Source organism: Heptranchias perlo, chromosome 2 (assembly GCF_035084215.1).
Source record: "Heptranchias perlo isolate sHepPer1 chromosome 2, sHepPer1.hap1, whole genome shotgun sequence".
Classification (NCBI taxonomy): domain Eukaryota; kingdom Metazoa; phylum Chordata; class Chondrichthyes; order Hexanchiformes; family Hexanchidae; genus Heptranchias; species Heptranchias perlo.
In genome coordinates this window covers 146,917,354-146,934,291 of record NC_090326.1, presented here as the reverse complement: position 1 = coordinate 146,934,291, position 16,938 = coordinate 146,917,354, and the positions used below count along the sequence as shown (strand labels likewise).

Below are 16,938 nucleotides of genomic sequence, written 5' to 3'. Positions count from 1 at the left end.
AAAAGTCTTTATAAACATATAAATAGGAAGGGTGGGACCGATCAGGGACAAAAAAGATGTTCTTGTGGAGGCAGAGGGCATGGCTGAGGTACGAAATGAATACTTCGCATCCGTCTTCAATAGAGAAGAGGATGCTGCCAATGTAGCAGTAAAGGAGGAGGTAGTAGTGATATTGGATAGGATAAAGATAGATAAAGAGGAGATACTTAAAAGACTGGCAGAGGAAAATTCACCCAGTCCAGATAGGATGCATCCTAGGTTACTGAGGGAAGTACGGGTGGAAATTGCGGAGGCTCAGGCCACAATCTTCCAATCCTCCTTAGTTATGGGGGTGGTGCCAGAGGACTGGAGGATTGGAAATGTTACACCCCGGTTCAAAAAAGGAGAGAAGGATAAACCTGCCAATTATGGACCAGTCAGCCTAACGTCGATGATGGGAAAACTTTTGGAGACAATAATCCGAGGAATAATTAATTGGCACTTGGAAAAATATGGGCTAATAAGTGAAAGTCAGAATGGATTTGTTAAAGGAAAATCATGTTTGACTAACTTGATTGAGTCCTTTGATGAAGTAACGGAAAGGGTTGATGAGGTTATTGCGGTTGATGTTATGTATTTGGACTTCCAAAAGGCATTTAGTAAAGCACCACACAATAGACTTGTTAGCAAAATTAAAACCCATGGGATTAAAGGGACAGTGGCAGTTTGAATACAAAATTGGCTAGGGGACAGAAAGCAGAGAATAGTCCACCATCGACGTTAGGCTGACTGCCCTTTTTAATATATATTAATTACCTGTACTTGGGTATAGAGGGTTTAATTTCAAAGTTTGCAGATGACACGAAACTCAGAAATGTGGTAAACAATGTGAAGGATAGTAACAGACTTCAGGAAGATATAGTCAGACTGGTGAAATGGGCAGACACATGGCAGATGAAATTTAGCACAGAAGTTTGAATTGATACTTTTTGGCAGGAAGAATGAGAAGAGGCGATATAAACTAAATGGTGCAATTTTAAATGGAGTGCAGAAGGGGGTGTATGTACACAAATCTTTGAAGGTGGTAGGACAAGTTGAGAAAGCTGTTAAAAAAGCATATGGGATCCTGGGCATTATTAATGGAGGCATAGATTACAAAAGCAAGTAAGTTATGCTAAACCTTTATAAAACACTGGTTGGGCCTCAGCTGGAGTATTGTGTTCAATTCTGGGCACCACACTTTAGAAAAGATATCAAGGCTTTAGAGAGGATGCAGAAGAGATTTATTAGAATGATACCAGGGATGAGGAACTTCAGTTATGTGGAAGGACTGGAGAAACTGGGATTGTTCTCCTTAGAACAGAGAAGGTTAAGGGGAGATTTGATAGAGGTGTTAAAAATCATGAACTGTTTTGAGAGAGTAAATAAGGAGAAACTGTTTCCAGTGGCAGAAAGATCGATAACTAGTGGACACAGATTTAAGGTGATCGGCAAAAGTGCCAGAGGCGACATAAGGAAACATTTTTTTACGCAGCGAGTTGTAATGATCTGGAATGTGCTGCCTGAAAGGGTGGTGGAAGCAAATTCAGTGGTAACTTTCAAAAGGGAATTGGATAAATGCTTGAAGGGAGAAAATTTACAAGGCTATGGGGAAAGAGCAGGGCATTGGGATTAATTGGATTGCTCTTTCAAAGAGCCGGCACAAGCACGATGGACCGAATGGCCTCCTCCTGTGCTGTACCATACAACGATATGATACTATGATCTGCTGTGTACTTACAGTATTCTCTCTTTTTATTTCAGATATTCAACATTCATAATGTTTTATCTTATCTCTCTTTTTCTTTTTTCTATTTTCCCCTTTCTCTTTTTTCTCTTGCCCCCTTTTCCTTGTCTAATCGTTGCTCTTTAAGCGGGCAGCTTATCTGAAGCTTATTTTGAGTACACTTGTGACTTTCCGATAAGTCGTCTGCTCCATGTCAGTGGCATATGGTCTTGGAAAATTTCCCCCTATATCTCTTTCTTCACAGCACACCAGCCTATGGGAATTGTAGGTGCTGCTATTCCGCAATATTTTTTTCTGTTACTTATTCTCACTCTCCAACTATAGGGCCTGCATTTTTAATGGTATTTTCTGTTCTGCTACAGATGGTGAATATCCTTCCCTCTATAGCATTCTTTTTTCTTCTGTTGCTGACGAGCAAGAGAAAGAAAAATAAAAAGTCTGACTAGGAATTATCAGCACTGTCCATGCAAGTGGGACAAGTAGGTTTTTAACTGCTGGAAGTGGGTTGTCGTGATTTTTTTTTTATTCGTTCGTGGGATGTGGGCAAGGCCAGCATTTATTGCCCATCCCTAATTGCCCTTGAGAAGGTGGTGGTGATGAATAATTCTGAACACTCGAGAGGTATAATTAGTACAGTGAATGATGACTTGGTTAAAGCTTTCAGAAACAATGGGGCACAACCTTGATTTAATAATGTGTAGATGGATAAAGGTTTGGTTGTGAAATATAAGAGAGATTAAAACAGACTGCGTAGGTTTTGACTGTGAATCTAAGGAATAGGTTTAAGCACCTTTTATCATGTTGACTGTGTTATTTTGATCTAAAATACTTTGAAAAGTACATCAGGGTATATTTAAAATAGAATATAATGGTATGCAATCCATTTTTGTTAAACAGGTGCTTCGAACAATAATCCAAAAATGCCTAGAAAATGTGCATGAAAGCAAATACAAATCCATCAGTTTTCCTGCCATTGGCACTGGAAATTTGAAATTTCCAAAAAATACTGTAGCACAAATGTTTTTTGAGGGAATAACGACATTCAGCAAAGCAAATCCCACATCCACACTTAAAGAAGTGAAATTAATCATATATGACAAGGACTTGGCTATTTATTCGGTATGTATGTTCGTTTATATTTTCAATCATATATATATCTTAATACAAGCTGAGCATCACCAAATTACTACTTTCTGATTTAAAATAAAAAGGAAAAGCTGCAAATACTGGGTCACCTGCCAGGGTTACAGCAAGATACCTGGAGAACTGCCATGGAATTGTCTATTTTATTCTTTCCAATCAGAGTGATGTCTTACACAATGGCTTTACCTTTCATCTTGGATTTTCAATTTAAAAGTATGTTCCAAAAATGTTTTTCCAGTGTTTAAATTTTCTATGGTCTCAACCTCTAGAGCAAAAATCTGGGCAATATTTTAAACAGTGACTTTTCAAACCATAGGAAACTTTTGTTGAACATAATTACAATCAGTGATGTTCTTTTAGAAGAGCCTGCTACATTTGAAGGGAAGATGCTTGTAACATTGAAGTAATTTGTACATTTTACTTCACCTAAAAAAAATCAATGACAAATATATATGCATCTTTAAGGACGTATTCTCAACAATAAGATTTGGAGATCAAATACTGATTAAAGATGCTTAAATGTTTGAATCATGGTTTTGTTCCAGCTATAATATTGATCAAATAACAATGCTTTGGAATGTTTAGACAAAAATGACACATATAAAACATCTTGAACTTTGCAGGCGTTTGAAACAGCATTGCTGGTAGCTGATGGAATACCGACCCACGAGCTCCTGTACTATCAAGAGATCAAACATAGTAGAAAAGTGGATTCACAAACAGCAGATAAGACAGGTAATTAAAAATATTATCTTAGTATTTTAAAATAAATTAGTTTTTGAAGTGCTAGACATTTCTTGTGCTTGTAGCAGTGAGATTAATTAACTTTATTATACTGTACTCAGAAAATTGAATTTAATCACAGAATGAAATCAGGATTCTTCTTCCTTTGGCATCCTTCATGTGCCAATGGGTTTACCAAAACAGAAGTATCCCAAAAATGGGCAAACACAAGGAGGCAATGTTCTTTTAAAATGTTAAGACATTTCTGACATCAGGCTATCGGCTATGTGAACTTCCCTTCCTTCCCCAGCTCCCAGCCATTACAAAGAACTCTGCCCCCAGAATGATAGTTTCATCGATGTTCCTTTTGCTATCTTACTTTAAAAGTTAATTTTTTATGTCCATTTTTGTTCTATTCAAAACCCCTTTGAGTATAATTGATTGTTTGACAATTTTCTTAGATGTTCAATTTCTTTCCGTTGTGATAACATAAATGATGATCATGATGTGGAGATGCTATGTATTGTTCTATATGTATAAATGCGTAGGCTTCAAGGAGATCCTGAAACATTTGCCTGAGGAAGGAGGAAGTCTCCGAAAGCTTGTGAATTTAAAATAAAATTGCTGGACTATAACTTGGTGTTGTAAAATTGTTTACAATAAATGATGATAGCTTTGTGTTTCACCAATGTTCTCTCCTCCTCTCTGAAAATGCTGCCTCACTGTGAGTCAGTAACTAGAGGTTATCAATTTAAAGTCATCATCAAAATTACGAAGGGAGAGATTATGAGAATTTGTTTTTACACAGAAGTTTGTTGGAACATGGAATGCCCCACCTCTGCCACTGACTACACAAAAGATTTCAGGGTCGGAAGGATCTGCATCAGAATAGCAGGCACCTGTGCCACTAGAGGAACATCTAGGATGTCTGCCACGTTAAAGGACCTAGAAGGTCCAGTGGAGAGTGCTGAGCCTAGGGGGATGCTGGGTCCCTCCCTGGCAAGAACTTGGAGTTGACCCCCCCCCCCCACCCCCTGCCGCCATGACCTACTTACAGAAGAGGGGGCTTAAAAATATATAATTTTTTTAATTTGAGGTTTTTTTCCCAGTGGTCCAGGCCATGATCCCAGCCTGGACTCCACTTCCGCTGGTTGTCAGCAAGATATGCTTGATCTCATCAGGCATACTCAGCTGACCCTTCATTGAGTCCCATTGAAGGCTGTAAATGTGGAAACTCCCGATGTAAGGAGTCCCTGCCACCAGCTCAGGCCCCACATGCACCAATGACATTCTTTGGAGTTGTGGAGGCTCTGTCTCCAGAAGGCTATCCTAGAAGCTGCTTTGCATGGCCGGGACTCACCATATCCAAGTTCTAGCTTAATTTGTGCCCCTTCATGTGAATTTCTGCCAAAGTTTTGGCAGGACTATGCCAGATGGGCCATGGATTGTTGGGGCCTACGATTCTAAGGTTGGTGGGAATTCAGATAGTGCTTTGCAATGAGCCACTGGGCAGGATTTACTATTAGTGGGCTTCCTGGTTCCAGGCCCTGACATGGACCACCAGAAATTCAATGATGGAGTTTTCTCTTACCTTTTCACATTGTTGCTGGAGAGTAATGCAGGGGCCTACCACAGCATTTATACTATACAGTTATGCCAGATTTAGGAACATGTACAAGCTCTCTCACAGCCTTTCTTCATATCTGTTTGTGACCTGAAGTAGCTTAGAGAGTTTCTTTATTTACCATAATGCTCTTTCTATCGAAAGAAAAATTTGCCATTTTTATTTAACAAAAATATGTAGGCAAATATGTGAAATGAGTAAACGACATAGAATAATAATCAGAGATTTTAACTATCCCCAAATAAACTAGCAAGAAGAGATAGGTAAAGGAGTACAGGAAATGGAGTTTTTACAATGTGTGCAGGGCTCCTTTCTTACCCACTATGGAAAAAGCCCAATGAGAGGAAGCACAGCTGGATCTAGTAATGCGAAATCAACCAGAACAGATAAGAGAAGTAAGCGTGGGGGAACATCTAGGCATTGGTGATCACAACATAATAAGATTTAAGATAAAGATTGAGAAGGACATAAGTAAGACAAAGACGAAAGTAATACATTGGAAACAAGCTGATTTCAGGGGATGAGAATGGAACTAGGGAAAATAAACTGGGAAAATTCACTGATAAACAAGGAAATAGAGCAGCAGTGGGAACCATTTAATACGATAATCAATAGAGTCCAGGACAAATATATCCCACTAAAAAGCAAGAACAAACTAGCCAGTAATGATATACCATGGATGAATAAAGAAATAAGGGCAAAATTGAAACTAAAGTAAAAGGCATACACTAAGTACATAGACAACAAAGGAGAGGATGACAAAAAGGAAAATGAAAAGGTTAGGAAAGAAGTTTAAAAAAAACAATTAGGATGGTAAAGAGAAATAACAAAATTAAATAATCAAGGAATATCAAAAGAAATAGTGAAGTATTCCACAGACACATAAATAACAAAAGAAAAATCAGGATAAGGATAGGGCCACTAAGCGATACACATGACAAACTTGCAGGTAATGACAGCGAAATGGCAGAAATATTAAATAATTACATTGCCTCTGTATTTACCAGGGAGACTAACATGGTGGGCATGACATTAGAAGAAGAGATCAAAAAAGATATAAAGACATTTAAGATAGAAAGGGAGGAAGGTGATAAACTAATCAAACTTAGCAATGATAAAACCTCAGGTCCGGATGGATTGTATCCATGCATTTTAAAAGAGGATAGGGAAGAGATAGCAGAGGCACTATTACATATATTAAAAAAATCATTAGAAAAGGGAATAGTGCCAGAGGACTGGCAGACAGCTAATGTGATTCCCATATTTAAAAAGGGAGATAAAACCAGTCCAGGGAACTGTAGACCAATTAGCTTAACATCGTGGTAGGAAAGATAATGGAATCCTTGCTCAAAGATGTAATAGAAAAATCTAGAAACTGAAAATGTAATAAAGAATAGTCAGCACTGACTTCAAAAGGAAAGGTCATGCTTGACCAACCTTATTGAATTCTTCGAAGAAGTAACAGAAAGGGTAGACAAGGGTAATGCAGCAGATGTAATATATTTGGATTTTCAAAAGGCCTTCGATAAGGTACCGCACTAGTAGCACAATAGATAGCAAGCTGCATACAATACAGAAAATAGAGAGTAGGTGTTAAAGATAGTTACTCAGACTGGCAAAAGGTGGGAAGTGGTGTTCCGCAAGGATCGGTGCTGGGACCACTGTTTTTCACCATTTACATAAATGATTTAGACTCGGGAATCGAAAGTACAATTTCAAAATTTGCAGACGACATCAAATTGGGGGGTATAGTTAATACTGAGGAGGATTGTGACAAAATACAGAAGGCATTAATAAACTTGCAGAATGGGTTAATTAGTAATCTAACAGCAAAGGATCCTCTGGGAAAGAATGATCATAATATGATAGAATTTCACTTGAATTTGAGTTTGAGAGTGACATACTTAAGTCCGAAACCAGAGTCTTAAACTTAAATAAAGCCAATTACATAGGTATAAGGTAGATAAGCAGTGGCAAACATTTAAAGAAATATTTCAATATTCTCAACGAACATACATTCCATTGAGGAATAAAAACTTCACGGGAAAAGTGATTCATCCGTGGCTAGCTAAAGCAGTAGCATAGTGGTTATGTTACTAGACTAGTAATCCAGAGGCCTGGACTAATAATCTCGGAGTCTTGAGTTCAAATCCCGCCACGGCAGCTGGGGAATTTGAACTCAATTAATTAAATAAAATCTGGAATTAAAATACTAGTATCAGTAATGGTGGCCATAAAACGACCGGATTGTTGTAAAAACTCATCTGGTTCACTAATGTCCTTTAGGGAAGGAAACCTGCTGTCCTTACCCGGTCTGGCCTATATGTGACTCCAGACCCACAGCAATGTGGTTGATTCTTAATTGCCCTCTGAAATGGCCTAGCAAGCCACTCACTTGTAAAATCTCGCTAAGAAAAGTCACAATAAGAATAAAACCGGACGGACCACTAGGCACCGGACACGACAAAGGCAAACCAAGCCCAGATGACCCTGCAAAGTCCTCCTCACTAACATCTGCGGACTTGTGCCAAAATTGGGAGAGTTGTCCCACAGACTAGTCAAGCAACAGACTGACATAGCCATACTCACAGAATCATACCTTTCAGCCAACGTCCCAGACTCTTCCATCACCATTCCTGGGTATGTCCTGTCCCACCGGCAGGACAGACCCACCAGAGGTGGCGGTACAGTGATATACAGTCAGGAGGGAGTGGCCCTGGGAGTCCTCAACATTGACTCTGGACCCCATGAAATCTCATGGCATCAGGTCAAACATGGGCAAGGAAACCTTTTGCTGATTACCACCTACCGCCCTCCCTCAGCTGACGAATCAGTCCTCCTCCATGTTGAACACCACTTGGAGGAAGCACTAAGGGTAGCAAAGGCACAGAATGTACTCTGGGTGGGGGACTTCAATGTCCATCACCAAGATTGACTCGTTAGCACCACTACTGACTGAGCTGGCCGAGTCCTGAAGGACATAGCTGCTAGACTGGGCCTGCGGCAAGTGGTGAGCGAACCAACACGAGGGAAAAACTTACTTGACCTCGTCCTCACCAATCTCCCTGTCGCAAATGCATCTGTCCATGACAGTATTGGTAGGAGTGACCACCGCACAGTCCTCGTGGAGATGAAGTCCCGTCTTCGCACTGAGGACACCATCCAACGTGTTGTGTGGCACTACCACCGTGCTAAATGGGATAGATTCAGAACGGATCTAGCAGCTCAAAATTGGGCACCCATGAGGCGCTGTGGGCCATCAGCAGCAGCAGAATTGTATTCCACCACAATCTGTAACCTCATGGCCCGGCATATTCCTCACTCTACCATTACCAACAAGCCAGGGGATCAACCCTGGTTCAATGAGGAGTGTAGAAGAGCATGCCAGGAGCAGCACCAGGCGTACCTAAAAATGAGGTGCCAACCTGGTGAAGCTACAACTCAGGACTACATGCATGCTAAACAGCGGAAGCAACATGCTATAGACAGAGCTAAGCGATTCCACAACCAACGGATCAGATCAAAGCTCTGCAGTCCTGCCACATCCAGTCGTGAATGGTGGTGGACAATTAAACAACTAACGGGAGGAGGAGGCTCTGCAAACATCCCCATTCTCAATGATGGCGGAGTCCAGCACGTGAGTGCAAAAGACAAGGCTGAAGCGTTTGCAACCATCTTCAGCCAGAAGTGCCGAGTGGATGATCCATCTCGGCCTCCTCCCGATATCCCCAACATCACAGAAGCCAGTCTTCAGCCAATTCGATTCACTCCACGTGATATCAAGAAATGAGTGAGTGTACTGGATACAGCAAAGGCTATGGGCTCCAACAACATCCCGGCTGTCGTGCTGAAGACTTGTGCTCCAGAACTAGCTGCGCCTCTAGCCAAGCTGTTCCAGTACAGCTACAAAGCACTGGCATTTACCCGACAATGTGGAAAATTGCCCAGATATGTCCTGTCCACAAAAAGCAGGACAAATCCAATCCGGCCAATTACCGCCCCATCAGTCTACTCTCAATCATCAGTAAAGTGATGGAAGGTGTCGTCGACAGTGCTATCAAGCGGCATTCACTCACCAATAACCTGCTCACCGATGCTCAGTTTGGGTTCCGCCAGGATCTCTCGGCTCCAGACCTCATTACAGCCTTGGTCCAAACATGGACAAAAGAGCTGAATTCCAGAGGTGAGGGGAGAGTGACTGCCCTTGACATCAAGGCAGCATTTGACAGAGTGTGGCACCAAGGAGCCCTAGTAAAATTGAAGTCAATGGGAATCAGGGGGAAAACTCTCCAGTGGCTGGAGTCATACCTAGCACAAAGGAAGATGGTAGTGGTTGTTGGAGGCCAATCATCTCAGCCCCATGACATTGCTGCAGGAGTTCCTCAAGGCACTGTCCTAGGTCCAACCATCTTCAGCTGCTTCATCAATGACCTTTCCTCCATCATAAGGTCAGAAATGGGGACGTTTGCTGATGATTGCACAGGTTGCGAATCGGACTGAACACTATCAGATAATGAAGCAGTCCGTGCCCGCATGCAGCAAGACCTGGACAACATCCAGGCTTGGGCTGATAAGTGGCAAGTAACATTCGCGACAAACAAGTGCCAGGCAATGACCATCTCCAACAAGAGAGAGTCTAACCACCTCCCCTTGACATTCAACGGCATTACCATCGCAGCATCCCCCACCATCAACATCCTGGGGGCCACCAATGACCAAAAATTTAACTGGACCAGCCATATAAATACTGTGGCTACAAGAGCAGGTCAGAGGCTGGGTATTCTGCAGCGAGTGACTCACCTCCTGACTCCCCAAAGCCTTTCCACCATCTACAAGGCACAAATCAGGAGTGTGATGGAATAATCTCCACTTGCCTGGATGAGTACAGCTCCAACAACACTCAAGAAGCTCAATACCATCCAGGACAAAGCAGCCCGCTTGATTGGCACCCCATCCACCACCCTAAACATTCACTCCCTTCACCACCGGCGCACCGTGGCTGCAGTGTGTACCATCCACAGGATGCACTGCAGCAACTCTCCAAGACTTCTTTGACAGCACCTCCCAAACCTGCGACCTCTACCACCTAGAAAGACAAGAGCAGCAGGCACATGGGAACAACACCACCTGCACGTTCTCCTCCAAGTCACGCACCATCCCAATTTGGAAATATATCACCGTTCCTTCATCGTCGCTGGGTCAAAATCCTGGAACTCCCTTCCTCACAGCACTGGGAGAACCTTCACCACACGGATTGCAGGGGTGCAAGAAGGTGGCTCACCACCACCTTCTCAAGGGCAATTACGCATGGGCAATAAATGTTGGCCTTGCCAGCAACGCCCACATCCCATGAATGAATAAAAAAAAGATAAGCAGCGATATTAAACAAATATTTTGTATCTGTCTTCACAGTAGAAGACACAAAAAGCATACCAGAAATAATGGGGAACCAAGGGGCTAATGAGAGTGAGGAATTTAACGTAATTAATATCATTGGAGAAAAAGTACTGGAGAAACTAATGGGACTGAAAATCAATAAATCCCCTGGACCTGATGGCCTACATCCTAGGGTTCTAAAAGAGGTGGCTGCAGAGATGGTGGATGGATTGGTTATGATCTTCCAAACTTCCCTCGATTCTAGAACGGTCCCAGCCGATTGGAAGGTAGCAAATGTTACCCCGCTATTCAAGAAAGGAGGGAGAGAGAAAACAGGGAACTAAAGGCCGGTTAGCCTGACATCAGTCCTCAGGAAAATGCTGGAATCCATTATTAAGGAAGCGGTGACAGGGCACTTAGAAAATCATACGTTAGGCATAGTCAGCATGGTTTTATGAAAGGGAAATCGTGTTTGACAAATTTATTAGTGTTTTTTGAGGATGTAACTAGCAGTGTAGATAAAGCGGAAACAGAGGATGTAGTATATTTGGATTTTCAAAAGGCATTTGATAAGGTGCCACATAAAAGGTTGTTACACAAGATAAGGGCTCATGGGGTTGGGAGTAATATATTAGCATGGATAGAGGATTGGTTAAAGGACAGAAAACACAGTAAGGATAAATGGGTCATTTTCGGATTTGCAGGTTGTAACTAGTGGAGTGCCACAAGGATCAATGCTTAGGCCTCAGCTATTTACAATCTATATCAATGACTTAGATGAAGGGACTGAGTTTAATGTATCCAAGTTTGCTGACAATACAAAGCTAGGTGGGAAAGTAAGCTGTGAGGAGGACGTGGCGGCTGCATAGAGATAAAGGCAGGTTAAGTGAGTGGGCAAGAAGGTGGCAGATAGAGTATAATGTGGGAAAATGTGAGGTTATTCACTTCGGTAGGAAGAATAGAAAAACAGAATGTTTTTTAAATGGTGACAAACTATTAAATGTTGGTGTTCAGAGAGATTTGGGTGTCCTCGTACAAGAAACACAAAAAGTTAGCATGCAGGTACAGCAAGCAATTAGGAAAGCAAATGGCATGTTGGCCTTTATTGCAAAGGGGTACAAGAGTAAGGCAGTCTTACTACAATTGTACAGGGCTTTGGTAAGACCTCACCTGCAGTACTGTGTACAGTTTTGGTCTCCTTATCTAAGGAAGGATATACTTAGGTTAAGGGATATGTCAGTAGAGATGCAGTGGCAGACATTTAATGAGAGCAGAGGGATAGAATTGAAAACAGAAGTTATGTTAAACTTGTGTAGAACCTTGGTTAAACCACACTTGGAGTACTGTGAACAGTTCTGGTCTCCATATTATAAAAAGGATATAGAAGCACCAGAGAAGGTGCAAAAAAGATTTACTGGGATGATACCAGAACTGAGAGGTTATACCTATCAGGAAAAATTGAACAGGCTGTGGCTCTTTTCTCTAGAAAAGAGAAGACTGAGGGGTGACCTGATAGAGGTCTTTAAGATTATGAAACTGTTTGATAGGGTAGACGTAGAGAAAATGTTTTGACTTGCGGGGGAGACCAGAACTAGGGGCCATAAATATAAGATAGTCACTCATAAATCCAATAGGGAATTCAGGAGAAACCTCTTTAACCAGAGAGTGGTTAGAATGTGGAACTCGCTACCACAAGGAGTAGTTGAGTTGACTAACATAGATGCATTTAAGGGTAATCTAGATAAGCACATGAGGGAGAAAGGAATCACAGAATCATAGAAAATTTACGGCACAGAAGGAGGCCATTCGGCCCATCGTGTCCGCGCCTGCCGAAAATGAGCCACCCAGCCTGATCCCACTTTCCAGCATTTGGTCCATAGCCTTGTAGGTCACGGCACTTCAGGTGCACATCCGGGCACTTTTTAAATGAGTTGAGGATTTCTGTCTCTACCACCCTTTCAGGCAGTGAGTTCCAGACCCCTACCACCCTCTGGGTGACGACATTTTTCCTCCGCTCCCCTCTAATCCTTCTACCAATCACTTTAAATCTATGCCCCCTGGTTATTGACTGCTAAGGGAAATAGATCCTTCCTATCCACTCTATCTAGGCCCCTCATAATTTTGTACACCTCAATTAAGTCACCCCTCAGCCCCCTCTGTTCCAAAGAAAACCTATCCAATCTTCCCTCACAACTAAAATTCTCCAGTCCTGGCAACATCCTCGTAAATCTCCTCTGTACCCTCTCTAGTGCAATTACATCCTTCCTGTAATGTGGTGACCAGAACTGTACACAGTACTCAAGCTGTGGCCTAACCAGTGTTTTATGCAATTCCAACATAACCTCCTGCTCTTATAATCTATGCCTCGGTTAATAAAGGAAAGTATTCCATATGTCTTCTTAACCACCTTATCTACCTGTCCTGCTACCTTCAAGGATCTGTGGACATGCACTCCAAGGTCCCTCTCTTCCTCTATACCTTTCAGTATCCTCCCATTTATTCTGTATTCCCTTGCCTTGTTTGCCCTCCCCAAATGCATTACCTCACACTTATCCACATTGAATTCCATTTGCCACTTTTCTGCCCACCTGACCAACCCATTGATATCTTCCTGCAGTCTACAGCTTTCCTTCTTGCTATCAACCACACGGCCAATTTTTGCATCATCTGCAAACTTCTTAATCATGCCCCCTACATTTAAGTCCAAATCATGAATATATATCACAAAAAGCAAGAGACCTAGTACTGAGCCCTGCGAAACCCCACTGGATACCAGTCACAAAAACACCTGTCGACCATTACCCTTTGCTTCCTGCCACTGAGCCAATTTTGGGTCCAACTTGCCACTCTCCCTTGGATCCCATGGGCTTGTACTTTTTTAACCAGTCTGCCATGTGGGACCTTGTCAAAAGCCTTGCTAAAATCCATGTAGACTACATCAAATGCACTACCCTCATGAACCCTCCTTGTTACCTCCTCAAAAAATTCAATCAAGTTAGTCAGGAGTAGGAGGATATGCTGATAGGGTTAGATGAAGTAGGGAGGGAGGAGGCTCATGTGGACCATAAGCACCAGCATGGAATTGTTGGGCTGAATGACCTGTTTCTGTGCTGCACATTCTATGTAATTCTTCGAATACTTCTTAGAAGTTTCTATTCAGTGCCTAGTAACAGGCTAATCATTAAGAAGACAAGTTTTGTGAAAATAGAGTCCATGCTACAAAATCAAAGGGGAGGAAAGAACAAAAGAGAAGGTCTTTTATTTGAATGACAAAAGGGCTGAACACCTCCGCTCTGTCCGCAAGCATGACCCTGACCTGCTGGTCGCTTGCCATTTTAATTCCCCTTCCCACTCCTACTCTGACCTCTTTGTCCTTGGCCTCCTACACAGTTTCGATGAAGCTCAAGGTAAGCTCGAGGAACAGCATCTCATCTTTTGTTTAGGCACTTCACAACCTTCCAGAATCAACATTGATTTCAGTAACTTCAGATCATAACCACTGCTCCCATTTTTTTATGATGTGGGGATGCCGGTGATGGACTGGGGTGGACAAATGTAAGGAATCTTACAACACCAGGTTATAGTCCAACAGTTTTATTTGAAAATCACAAGCTTTCGGAGGCTTTCTCCTTCGTCAGGTTTTTTTAGACAGCTGGTGCTGGTAATGGTTCTTCTGCTGCCATTTACAGCTACTCCTGATCAATCTTTTGTTTCTTAACCTTTCCCATTACCACCCTCCTTGCCTTGCACCATCATCCCTTTTGTCATTTAATCACTCCTGCCTTCTACCATATCACAGACCTTCTCTTTTGTTCTTTCCTCCCCTCCCCTCCCCCCCCTTTGCCTAACTCAGTATTTGCTCAAAAACTTTAACTCTTTTCACACCTTCCAGTTCTGACGAAAGGTCTTTGACCTGAAACGTTATCTCTGTTTCTTTCTCCAAAGATGCTGCCTGACTTGCTGAGCTTCTCCAGCATTTTCTGTTTTTAATCCATGCTACAAATATGGTTTCACTAGTGCTTTATGGAGCTTCAGGGTAACCTCCTGGGCTTACTTTTTATGGATCTACTTAACTACCTTAACTATTCTGTGTGCCTTGGGTAATTGCTGTCATACAAAAATCACACTTAGCGCACCAAATTACAATCCTGCTGTATTTCAATTAATGATACACTATACATTGTGTAATAATATTTCTTGCATCAAAATGTATTTGCATTGCCAATATTAAATGCAATTTTTCATTTCGTACTCAGTTGTTTATTGATCAGAAACCTCTCTTCAAATATATCCTCTATTCAGAAATCCTGATTTTCCATATACTTTGAGCCATTCACAGAACGAGATCTTCTCCTTGGATACTTCTGTGGAGGTTATTGATGATTATTAAATGCACCATGCATCCTAGATTTGATCCCAGAGGACTACTGTATTACCATTGATATCTCATTAACTACTGTATTACCATTGATAACTCATTAACACTACTGTATTATCATTGATAACTCATTAATGCTGCTGAATTACCAATGATAACTCATTAATACTACTGTATTACTATTGATATCTCATTAATACTACTGTATTGTCATTGAATAATGCATATTTACACAATATTGCTAACATTTTCAGTGAAAATATTTAATAGGGGATATTGATTGGTTTAATTTCTGTTATATATCTAGGAAAAGTTGACCCTTCCCTGCAGCCTTTTTTGACGAATATTGGGGATGTTACTTTTGAAGCATGCTGTGGTGACATTTCAAAAAAAGACAGAGTTCTCGAGGTGGAATATATTGGTAAGATTAAGGTCATTTTAATTTATTTATTTATCTTTTTAAAATTTGATACAGCAGAGGTATGAATAATTATGTTTCCTTTTTGCAGAAAACAAAGCAGATTGTGTCATTAAACAAAAAGGAAAGAAACATTACATTCCTGTTAGAATAAAAAGCCAAGCAGACATTGCAAAGGTTATGCCAAAAGTCTTGCAGAAGTGCAGTGATTTTCAGTATCATTTATTGTGCATCCCAGTCCCCAAACAACTGCCCTCAGGTAATTATTTGATTGTTATATTTAGCAATATGGAGTAAGCTGTACCACTGTGTAATAGCAGCAATATAATTTAGCATCTTACAAACTATTTAAGTAGCGAGTTGTTATGATCTGGAACGCACTGCCTGAAAGGGTGGTGGAGACAGATTCAATGATAACTTCCAAAAGGGTATTGGATGAATACTTGAAGGGCTAAAATTTGCAGGGCTATGGGGAAAGAGCGGGGTAATGGGACTGATTAGATAGCTCTTTCAAGGAGCCAGCACAGGCACAATGGGCCAAATGGCTTCCTTCTGTGCTGTATGATTCTATGATTCTACATGGTTTGGTCACAGTTTTGGCAGGTTTCCTGACATGGGCATCTGAGTATGTGTCTCCTGAGCTCAATTTCGTTCAGGAGGGTTTGTGGGTACATTTGCGTAAAATTATTGTATCTTCTCTGCCACTGTACCATGCCCATGTCCCTTGTTTGGCTTCTCTTGTGGTAGGCATTCTTGAAAAAGTGGCACAAAAACAGTCATGAGAAATACATTCAAACTAGCTGACTGTCAACTGATTTGAGTGAAGCAATGTAACTTACGTATCTGCTGCTATCTTTGGCCACAGCTGGCTTTTCAAAGGCCTCACTCTAATTTTCATGCACCCCACCAGATTAGTCCCATTTTACACTTGTTTTACGCCAATCACTATCGTAAAGGTTATGCAAATGAACAAACCCCAAAAATTCTTGTGTAAATATCTCTCCAGACCATTGATAGCACAACAATTTTCTATTGGAATAAAATCGATACAACTCACTACATGGAATTTCTAGCCCAAGTATCCAAATTATTGTTTTCATTGTGTTCTCCAGCTGATTGTCCAGACACACACAATGTGAATATATCCATAAGATGTTTAGAATCACTCAGCAAACTCTGCAAACTTAGAAGTAAGTAGTGCTGTTAAAGGAAAGTAGGACACACCAAACAGAATCAGCCCATACTTAAAAAAAAATACATCTAGTAGGTGGAGTTGATTATTATTTTATTGTAGCTATTTCAGTCAGTTGCCTTGGCGACACTTTTTTGAAGGGATGGGCTGTGGATGGATCTCTTAGGCTCAGGATTCACCACTTGAGTGCTAGAAGCATAAATTGGACAAGTTTCCCCTGTAAAGTATGAGGATGATCCTAATATGCAAGGGCTCAAGAGTCTGAAAAGAAGATTGAATTTTGGAGCAAGCCCTGAATATGTGCTAAGATAAGCTTTGT

The 16,938-nt window shown here is 41.3% G+C and overlaps 1 protein-coding gene across 3 annotated transcripts in view; it reads left to right on the top strand.

The window, feature by feature from the left end:
* LOC137344851 (protein mono-ADP-ribosyltransferase PARP14-like) overlaps nucleotides 1-16,938 on the top strand; it is a 106,222-nt gene that overhangs the window by 52,101 nt on the left and 37,183 nt on the right. For all 3 annotated transcript variants that reach the window (XM_068008080.1, XM_068008060.1, XM_068008069.1), the window contains exons 8-11: nucleotides 2,663-2,884; nucleotides 3,532-3,643; nucleotides 15,317-15,430; nucleotides 15,519-15,686. In XM_068008080.1, coding sequence (XP_067864181.1) covers nucleotides 2,663-2,884; nucleotides 3,532-3,643; nucleotides 15,317-15,430; nucleotides 15,519-15,686 — 616 coding nt within the window. The remainder of the gene's footprint in view (nucleotides 1-2,662; nucleotides 2,885-3,531; nucleotides 3,644-15,316; nucleotides 15,431-15,518; nucleotides 15,687-16,938) is intronic.